At 42.4% G+C, this 10,806-nt stretch overlaps 1 protein-coding gene across 7 annotated transcripts in view; it reads left to right on the forward strand.

Annotated features, from left to right (window-relative positions):
• Positions 1-9,655: 9,655 nt before the first annotated feature.
• The window catches only part of Cadps (Ca++-dependent secretion activator), a 451,304-nt gene continuing 450,153 nt past the window's right edge, over positions 9,656-10,806 (forward strand). For 3 of the 7 annotated variants that reach the window (XM_013010381.1, XM_013010385.1, XM_013010383.1), the window contains exon 1: positions 9,656-10,531. In XM_013010381.1, coding sequence (XP_012865835.1) covers positions 10,079-10,531 — 453 coding nt within the window. In that variant the 5' untranslated portion in view covers positions 9,656-10,078. The remainder of the gene's footprint in view (positions 10,532-10,806) is intronic. The other 4 variants (XM_013010380.1, XM_013010379.1, XM_013010382.1 and 1 more) reach the window with 3 other exon arrangements.

The raw sequence follows: 10,806 nt of genomic DNA on the forward strand, positions 1-10,806 counted from the left end.
TAACAAGTCCTCATTCACCTGTCATAAAAGATAAGGATTCCCAGAGCCCCAACTCACAAAAATCTAACTTCGACAATGATGAGTAATGCTAGTTTTGAATGGTTAAAAACAATTCCACATTCCAATGAGCAGAATCAAAATGTCTTTGAGGTCCCAAAATGCACTTTCAGGGTATATATACCAGAACTCTTGGCTCACTGGATGGTTTCACATAGAATTCTTGTTACTTAGCCTCCATAGGCTTTGAAATTGGCACATGCTGAAAGGAATCTCTGGGGTAGGAGAAAATCCTGATTTCTCTGATATGTTCCAACAGGGACAGAAGGATTGTAGCTTCATTTCCTGCCAATTTTTAAATTATGAATATTTTGGTATGATTATAAGTAAGCAAGACAAGCGTACCAGGGAATCAAATAATCCCAGAACATGAAAACATAGATTATTGTTTTCCTTCCCTCTTCCTCTCAAGTTGATTTGTTTTGCCTTTGAAAAACAAAATAAGGTCAAGTAGTAGAAAGAATTGCATTGAGAATTTTAAATCTACAGAACCTAGCAATAGGAAAAGAAGTGCTGTCTTTTTACTTAGTCAAGTCATTCAAATGCTCAGCTCCATAACTCTCCTCTGCTTTTCTTGGAAACATAAACAAATAATTTGATTAGTTGAAGCTTTCCTTCATGTTTAAAATATCATCCCTTTAATCCCCTCCCCCAAGACCTCTACAAAAGAGGTAAACTCTTTAGGAGCTTCCTCTTTGAGACAGTCTCAGTGGAATGACTTCTCAATTCAGAATAATAATAGATGTAGGAGCAGACTTCCTCTTAAATTTCCAAAATGAAATTTTAAAAAACTTAGATTTTATAGTATATTTTTGTAGTAATCTGAAGTGATGTTTTTGTTATGTTAATGAAACCCTATTGGAAGACTCTCTATGCTTTTCTTTTATGTAAAAACACCTTCAGAATCCAGACCGATTAGATTAGAGCAAGACTACCTTTCTCATGAGTATTTTATAAGAAAATCTCCTAACATCAGCATATGTTAGTTAGCTGAATTAATGAGCAATAAACAAAGAAACCAACAAAATCACTCAATGGAAAACTTCATCTTACTCCAAAATTGTCTCTCCTTTTTTTTTTTGTCACTTGAATGTCATTGCTAAATATAAGATGAGAGTACTTTCTTGTGTACTTCTCTTTATGTTTCAGACTTTCTGACTCACCCCTATTCATGATCAAACACATATTTCACAAAAGGCTTAATTGCATCTAGTCTTTAATAAATATTCTGCTTGGGATCTGCAAATAAGTCTATAGGAAGGTGGGGGAATCTTTTTGTTATGCAAATATAAGCTAGTGGAAGCTCTTTCTGAAAGCTATTTAGTGGAGCCCTCAAAAAAGCCATGTTTGAATGGCCTTTTCATTCTCCTCTTCTTTTTTTCTTCCTCCAGGAATGTTAACCTCATTATAAGTCTGGTTATAACATCTTATTTTGTGGTGATTTGGCAAATAATTTTTTCATGAGATGAATTTTGATAAAATATAGATGATAACTTAATGTCTTTTTATATTATCTTTAATAAAGTTCTTTCATTAGAGATGGAAGGTTAAAATCTTAAAACAAAAACCAATATGGAACATTTGCAGAGGTTTCCCCAATGTCATCTGACCTCTTTCCAGAAGTGCTGAATATAGCTCTTCCTTTCCTTTTGCTACTCAATGGAACACAAATTCATGCATAGTATTGAACATAGCCTCCATTTCCCGAACATATACTAGACACTGGGCTAAGCATTTTAGATACATTAACTTGATTCAGCTTCACAAAATTCCCATTCACTGTTGGTATTTTATTGTTAATTTCAAGGTCAAAAAACTGAGGATTAAAGACTATACTATTTTTTTTTCTCAAAGTCACATACCTAATGAAGGTAGAATTAGAGCCCAAATCTGCTTCCAAAGGCACAATTTGAATCCTTTATATAATACTGACTATTTTAGAACTTTTGTGTCCTTTTCATTTTTTAGAAATAAGTAAAAGCATAGAACAAGAGGTACCTGCACAGTTTTACTCAGTGAACTATGTCTATGGGAATTAAAAAACAATTATAGAAAGCAGGACAATTAACAAGAGTAATTGTAGAAACCATAACAACAACAAAAACAACGAAACAGATATTTGACCTGGAAGGTGTATCAATAATTGTGAATATAAGGATGACTATGGAGTGTCAGAAGATTCCACTTAACCCCTAAGACAGTTTTCCTGAGCAAAATTGTTAACAGGTTAACAACTTTTCTTTAATTTTGAAATTAGATACTCCTATGGGAAACTAATTTTAAACTATTTCTTTCTCTCTCCTTCCTTCCTTCCTTTCTTCCTTCTTTTTTTTTTTTCTTGCCAGTCCTGGGGCTTGAACTTAGGGCCTGAGCATTGTCCCTGAACCACAATCCTCAAATCTCAGCTAGTAGCTAGGATTACAGGCATGAGCCACAGGTGCCCAGCTAAAGTCATCTTTATTATCATGTCTTCAGAAACAATATGAACGTTCAGTACTTGTTGTCTCAACTAGTTAAATTTCAACAAGGAACTGAGGACTAGTTGCCTTAATTTACCCTGAATTTACAGTTGGACCCTAGGATAAAGTTTCCAATGATGATGTCATTCCTATACTACTGCCTGTGACATCACTAAGGTTAATACATAAATGTTCATGTTTAAATGGACAAAAATAATAACTTTGTTTTAAATGATTCTTCAACCTATGTCCTGAAGGTCTTATCATATACAGAGGTTTTTCCTTTCCCACACATTCTCACACACTTTCCACAAGGATTTGAACAGATCATTCTCTACCTCTTACTATTTTTCCTGAGACAAGTAGTTGGCTGAAACAAAGATGGGCATTCTCGAGTCCAAGAAAATCTCCATACTGGTCTTGGTGAAATAATTCCCTGTAAGGAAAAGGTGGAAAAACGCTATGGCAATTGAGGAACCTGCTAAGGACTCCCTTAGAGTCCCATTCAACTCAATTCTTCTAGCCTAATTGCTTGTTGATATCCTTTATGTCAATCTCCTTATACTAATACCTTCTGAAAATGAAATCGAAGTAGGCTAATGTATCAGAACAGGCAAAGAAGGAACAGGTGTTATACTGTAAGGACACAAGACCCCCTCCCTTCAAGATTCGAGTTATATCCATGGTGTTGATTTTCATAGTTTACAAGAGGTTATCTAAATGGCTTTTTTCTTAAGGAACAAGGAATTATCCTCTTTCCCTTAGTACACAATTACTCCTTCCCCTTTCCAAAGATATAGTGTCATTATTCTTCATTACTTGGAATAAAAGATAGTTACAGTGTCTCCATCTCCACTGGTTTCACCAGAATGTTTATTTGTAAGCACATGCATTAGTTTATGACCTCCTTTTGTGATATTCCCCAAAAGAATACCAGAATTCTGGACTTATATCACTAATGAAGAGAAATCCACTCTCCAACTACAAGAAAAGGGACAATCCAGATTCTTGGTTGCAGAACAATCAGAAGCTCAAAAGGCTGAGCCACCTGGTAGAAAGTGGCAGCTCATGTTGTGATCTCACAGGGAGAAAGGAGATGGACTTCAGGGTGCATTATCCCCAAATACAGTATCTCAGCATTTGAGGAAACAGCTGAAGCAGGAAGGTCATACTTGCCTTCCCCCACATTTCTCTAGAGCAAGCCATAAAACTTAGAAGGGGGAGTTCCTGAAATTTCCTGTAAAGTCAATGATAAGCTTTCATGTGAGAATTATATATTCCATTCCCAGAGAAAAGACACGGGGGTACAGGGAAGAATCTGAATGAACAGGCTTTGCTAAATTCTCCCCACCCCTTCCCCCACTTTACTACAATTAAATCAGACTTCCTTTGTCCAAGTATTGTTTATGGCATCCACACTTGAGCAAGCCTAAGCATAAAAAATATAGTTTTCCAACTGGGTGCAGGTGGTTCACACCTGTAATCCTAGTTACTCAGGTGACTGAGATCTGAGGATAGTAGTTTGAAGACAGCCTAGGCAAGGAAGTCTATGAGACTCTTATTTCCAATTAACCACCCAGAAACCAGAAATGCAGCTATAGCTCAAAGTGGTAGATTTCTAGCCACAGGAGCTCAGGGACAGCATCAAGACCCTGAGTTCAAGCTCCACGATCCCCTTCCTCCCCCCTCCCCGACACACACACACACACACACACACACACACACACACACACACACACAATACGGTCTTCCCTCTTTCTTTGCATCTTCATTTTGGAGGCTTCTGTGTTGTATAAAATGTATAACTATGTAGTGTTTCTCTTATTAATCTCTCTTTTGTTATAGAGAACAGAGTGATGGGCAATGCTAGCCTGTTTTTTTTTCATCTTGTTTTACCTTCTCTGCAAGAAGAATAGATAGTAATCATATGTCATAGTTGGTGAAGTTACTCATTGATGCATGTTTATGAGTAGATAGGTTTATGTTCATTACAAAGCTATGTGACCTGAGTTTGTCTGTCTTCTATTTTCTTCTCCCATGTGACTGGGCTGAGATCTTGTGATCTTGGGGTGGACCTTTCTATATCTTCACACAGTACCTGTCATTTCAGCTTTCCATATGTTGCAACTGACCAAAGGGTGATAAAATATGAGGATAGGAATTCTGGCTTTTGAGAATAGAGATTCTGCTTAGGTAGAAAACATGTTTCAGTACAGTATTTTCAGAGTTCTTTGTTGAGGGAATATGAAGCCCTGTCTCAGTTATCATCAGGATGACTTTGTGGGGTTTATATGCAGGGGTTGGTTGATCTTCCTGTAGACCTACAGAGAATGAGAGACAAGAAAGTAAGACATGGGCTGGGAAGGTGGCTCAGTGGTAGAGCGCTTGCCTTGCATGCATGAGGCCCTGGGTTCGATTCCTCAGCACCACATAAGCAAAAAGAAAAAAGCCGGAAGTGGCACTGTGGCTCAAGTGGTAGAGCGCTAGCTTTGAGCTGAAGAGCTGAGGGACAGCGCCCAAGCCCAGAGTTCCGCCTCCACAACCGGACCCCCCCCCAAAAAAAAAACAAAGAAAGATGTGTATACTGTGCTTATAAGCACTTTGTTGAAACGTATCAAACTCCATTGTAATGGATCCTTTAGTTATAATGACATTTTTACAGAAAATGGACTGGGATAGTGGATTCTAATATAAATTCCTCTAAGCAAAGGAATGACCCTTCTATGGTATTTTTTGTTCTTTTTTTTTTTTTTGTAGTGGTGAAGTTTTAAATTCAAAGCCTTGTCTTTCCTGGGCAAGTGTTCTACAACTTGAGTCACACTTTTCTTTAGTATATTTTTTCAGATAGGGGCTCAGGTGTTTATCCAGGCTCAGCCTCTGATTACAAGCTTCCTATTTCTGCTTCTAAGTAACTGGGAATATAAGTGTGTACCACTATATCAGGCCCTAAGGAATGATACTTTTAGGAGCAATACTGAGGCCTACATCTATAGCGATTTTGTCTTGTAGTTTGTTTGATATGTAGATACTAAAGTTAATTTAGAACCTTTTTCCCCAATATGTTTCTCCCTGTTCATCCCTAACCCACAGGGTACTATTTAATCGGTAAGGACTCATTTTACGTTTGTTGTTTCCCTTCATCCATTAGGCTTTTTTCATCTCCCCTTCTTTTCTAATCCACTACCAACTTCCAAAAGCTTAATTGAAATCCATATGCTTTAGGGTAGTCTAAATTAAGGTACACTCTATTTTCAGTTAACTGAAACTAAACCTAGTTAATATAGGAAATACCTCTATTTACAATCTGTAGATTGTCTCCCAGCTACAAAGCTACTTCAGTTTGTGAGACTAATTAAACAAACATAACCCAATTCAACTCAGAAAGTTATTTTGAGAAATTAAAGATGTAATGTTACCAGCATTTAACAGGAAAAAATTAATTGGAGACTTAGGTTAATTGGACAAATGATACACCTAGTATCATATGATAAGGAAGTAGCCTATTTGGGTATTTTCCCTATTTATTTGCTGGAATGTAACTGGCCTCAGAGTCAGGGCAAAAAATTATCACTTATCCTGTGTCCATGTAAATACCAGCAAACTGCATTTCAATCCCAACTATACCTCACTCTCACTTCTAGTCAAAGAAATTACGTATTCAATACACAAGGTTCCTCTTGGGGAGTCAGTTTTCAGACTTCAAACCAAATATTTATCATAAAATGTGTTGTTCCATTTTTCGATTCCATTTTCCTAAGTAATGAGGAGAACTTACCAAGAGCATTATTTATCATTTACTGCATGTTTTGTTGCCTGAGGCAAAGGAAAATTTGTGTGTGTGTGTGTGCCTTGATTATATTATCTTTGTAATATAGTCTTATTATCCTTTAATTCCATCCTTATTTTATTTCACCATAGCAAGAATCATCATGTGATAAGGAATAATGATGAAAAGTTGGGTTTTAAAAGCAAATCATTTTCTAAGTCTATGAAAATACCAGCTAAGACAAAATAGGAATCAAATAAATAAGAACCTTCTATTATTCAAGACCTATTGTTTCCAGATTATTTATCTTTTACGTTGTTTCTTTCTTCCATTATTTGTATGCAAATCTCATTTATTACAAGTCCCTCTCTCATCACGCGAAAAAATACTTAAGGCTAAAAATCTACCTTCCCCCTTCATCATCCAATGTCTCTTGTCATTTGAGGGGAAATGAGTATTCCCCTATTTTACAGATGAGTAATTGAGGCTGGGTCAGCAAATAACCTGCTCAGGATAACTTTACTATGAGTAGAGCAGAACTTGCTTGGGTTGAGAGCCCAAGCATTTAACACGACCCGAGGCATACCATTATTATATTCAAATCTACCCACTTTTTTGGTCAAGTCTATTTTTATAATTTAAAAATTTTTAGAAAATGTCAGAAAATCTTTAGAAAATGCTGACATGAAGTGATTGCTTCTAGATAATATGACATTTAAGAATCTTTTAACTTGCCTGGACTCTGTCTTCTAGTAACAAATCTACAAAAACATACACATGGCCATTCTGTCTAGTCTTTCCTTATTTTTGGTGAGATGAAGAAGTGATTGCTTTTCACTAACATGTCAGTTGCCACTGATTGAGGGACTCCCTTAGAATTTGGCTTTTTACACAATTGTGGCCAACAAAGAGCCTGGAAATCACACTTGCCTTTTGTGGGTGAGATTCAGTATAATAACTTGATCCCTAAAAGTAGAAGTCTGTGATGTGTAACTAAAATCGATTTCACCACCTTAAAAGCATCTGAGCTCTTACAAAGTCAAATTGGATGTAGAGGCAAATGTGTAGAACCCCATACAGCTTAGCTGAGGAGATAAATTCACTAATGTATTGGAATCTATGGTAAAACTGTACTTTAAAAAAAATAAGAAGATGAATGCTGCCAAGAGGTAGACTAACTTTAAGAAATTTTGATGCGTTGTGGGGTTAATTTCTTCCATCGTTCATAAAAATGAGTACCAGTCCCATTGCCTAAAGAGCTCTGGTTGGCACATCTTATCTTTAGCAGGAACTAAGAGCTAGATTATCTTCAAGGACACTGAACTTTCTTCAAGGACATTGAATTGACTTTGATTAGACACCTTTGAGATGGTTTGTATATTCATAGAGCATAGCACACCACTTGAAAAAGTAAATTATAAAAGAATTTTTGTTAAAATTTGTTTAAGCCTCTTTGAATATTCTTGAGACAAATTGAGGAGTTCATCATATTTGCCAATACAATGCATATATAGTGTCCAAACTATAAACTGGACAAAGTGGAGCAATCCTGTAATCCCAGTGGTCAAGGAGACAAAAGCAAGAGGATGAAGGTTTGAGGCAAAAAAAATTAACTGTTTAAAAACAAGATGAAAATGGGCTGGGAAGGTGGCTCAGTGGTAGAGTGCTTGCCTCACGTGTATGAGGCCTTGGGTTCAATTTCTCAGCATCACATAAACAGAAAAAGCCGGAAGTGGTGCTGTGGCTCAAGTGATAGAGCAAGCGCTGAGCTGAAGATCTGAGGGAGCCCAGGCCCAGAGTTCAAGCCCCACAACCAACACACACACACACACACACACACACACACACACACACAAAAGCGGGGGATAGTGGGACAACAACAAGGGAAGGGGTAACAATAATCGACAAGTCATGTACTCATTGCTGTACTCATGTAACTGTAACCCTTCTGTACAGCATCTTTACAATAAAATAAAATTTAAAAAAGATGAAAACAAGTGTTAAGGGGTAGCTCTGTGGTAGAGTTTGCTTAGAAAGCATGATGTTTTGGGTTTAAAAAAATACCCAGCACCACAAACAAGCAAACAAAAAGATTGAAGGTTTGTATTATTAATGTAAAAACAAACAAATAATTTTGAGGGTGAATGTGAAACTAGATGTTGTTTTGCATTAATTTGTCAGGTCCCAAACCCATTAGCCCAGAAAGCTTCCTCAGACTGTCAAAAGATGATGATAAAAATCCTGGGGAATTTGAAAACACATTACAGGTAATAAGGGAATTAGAATTACATGAATATAGGAGATGGGGGGAGGGAGAGGGGACTCCAAGTAGCCTCAAGTCCAAAACCTGAAGGGTAGGCCTTTATTTTCCAGGCATCTGTAGGTCTCTGACTAGATTCAGCACTCTGGCCAGCTCCTACTCTCCGGATTTATTGGCCTAAGTGAAAAAGAGCAGAGGTACCCTCCACAGCTTTGTGTTAATAGATCACCCCAGATACGTGTAAGGTGAAGACAGTGTATCCACCAGCCAGTCATTAGATATTGACACTGCTGAACTCTTGGGGTGTCTTTGTCTGAGCTGGGGGGTGTGGAGATGGGGGCGGGGAAGGGAGGAGGTTCTCCCCACTTCTCTCCAATCCTTCCTCCTGCCAGCATTGAGAAGGGCCTGAACAACCAGAAACCCTGGCATGTCACTGGTAGGCTCGGCACCCCCCCCCGCCCCTCCTCCCTTCCCACCAGAAAGTAATCTCTGATCATCAGAGTAAATTGAAGCGTGCTCATCATGGAGCTAAATAAAGGGGGACGTCTGCTGAAATAGTCTGAGCAGCCTGCAGGTCCATACACCCATACACTCCAAACCAGATTCGCTTGTATTTGACTTCGACTGGGCACACGTGGAGAGAATTGTTCCAAGCAGTTCCCCCGCCCCCCCCCCGTTCCAGGTGTGAAGATGGACCCTTTCTCGGGGTTAAGGATCTCCCTGCGTTGGGCTTAGGCCTCTTGATACAACACCTCCAGACAGACTGCTCTCCGCTTAGCTAGAAGTTACCATTGCTTTCTCAAGGTTCCCTCCTCCACCCCAAGAACTTTTTATGTTTATATTTTTGTCCATGGGAAGGGAAGGCACTCATTGTGGTCAATCAAGGAGAAAAAGGATCAAGGGGCAAAGGGCAGGGGGCAGGAGGCAGGGAAGGTAAGAAGACGTTCGGGTCCCTCCGTCCTGGAGATGCTGAGGCTCTGCGAGCGCACGGCGCTCTCCCCTCACCCCAGCCCTTCCGCAGCCGCCCTTTCCGCCGCGGACACGGGAGAGTTAAGCCAATAAACACGTAAGCGCCGCTCCCTCCCCAATCGGCAAGATGCCTCTCCGGCTCTTGGCTGCACCGACAGCTTGCAACACTCGGCATCTTTTCTGGAGGCGCCTCCTTCAGCGGCTGCAGATGGCATCCGGCTGCGGGCTCGGGGCTCGCGATTGATTCTTGCCCCGGCCCACCTCGGAGCCACACGCGCGCCTCTTCCTTCTCCTCCCCTCGCGCGCCCCTGGGTCTGAGCCCAGCTGGCGCTCGCCGGGCGGAAGCCAGCAGCAGTCTCGCGGCGGCCGAGGCTAAGCAGCGGCGCGTTAGCTCTCTGACCTAGGAAGAAGCGTCCACCCCGGGGAAGAGCCGATCCCCGGCTGCCTCCAGCGGGCTTCCCCCCCTCCCCGCACCCCACCCTACTGCCACCTTTTTGCACCCCCAAACCGGGCCCGGAGGGGGGGAGACCCTAAGGACCACCCGCCTTTTCCTCCCCAAGCGCAACCATGCTGGACCCTTCGTCCAGCGAAGAGGAATCCGATGAGATCGTGGAGGAGGAGAGCGGCAAGGAGGTGCTCGGCTCGGCCGCGTCCGGAGCGCGCCTCTCCCCCAGCCGCACGAGCGAAGGCTCGGCGGGCAGCGCCGGGCTGGGGGGCGGCGGCGGCGGCGGCGCCGGGGCCGGGGTGGGCGCCGGCGGCGGCGGGGGCAGCGGCGGGAGCGGCGGCGGCACCGGCGGCGGGGCCGGGGGGCTGCAGCCCAGCAGCCGCGCCGGCGGCGGCCGGCCCTCCAGCCCCAGCCCGTCGGTGGTGAGCGAGAAGGAGAAGGAAGAGTTGGAGAGGTTGCAGAAGGAGGAAGAGGAGAGAAAGAAGAGGCTGCAGCTGTACGTGTTCGTGATGCGCTGCATCGCCTACCCCTTCAACGCCAAGCAGCCCACCGACATGGCTCGCCGGCAGCAGAAGGTAAGGGGCGCCCGGGGCAGGCCCGGGCAGCCGCGCCGGGACGTCGCCAGGCGGGCGGGGCGAACAATGGGAGCGGGGGTGGGGAGGGGTGGGAACCGCGCCCTGGAGAAGGGGCTGCGAGGTCCCCCGAGGCCCACGCCGGCTCGGGGGCTGCTCGGGACCCGCTAGGGGCCGGGCCTGGGCAACCCGGGCCCCCTGACCCCGGAACTCAGTCCCGCTGTGTGAGCCGCGAGGCTCGGGGAGCGCCGCGCAGCCCGCGTTGCCCGGAGAGGCCT

This window comes from Dipodomys ordii, unplaced genomic scaffold (genome assembly GCF_000151885.1).
Source record: "Dipodomys ordii isolate 6190 unplaced genomic scaffold, Dord_2.0 Scaffold12, whole genome shotgun sequence".
NCBI lineage: Eukaryota > Metazoa > Chordata > Mammalia > Rodentia > Heteromyidae > Dipodomys > Dipodomys ordii.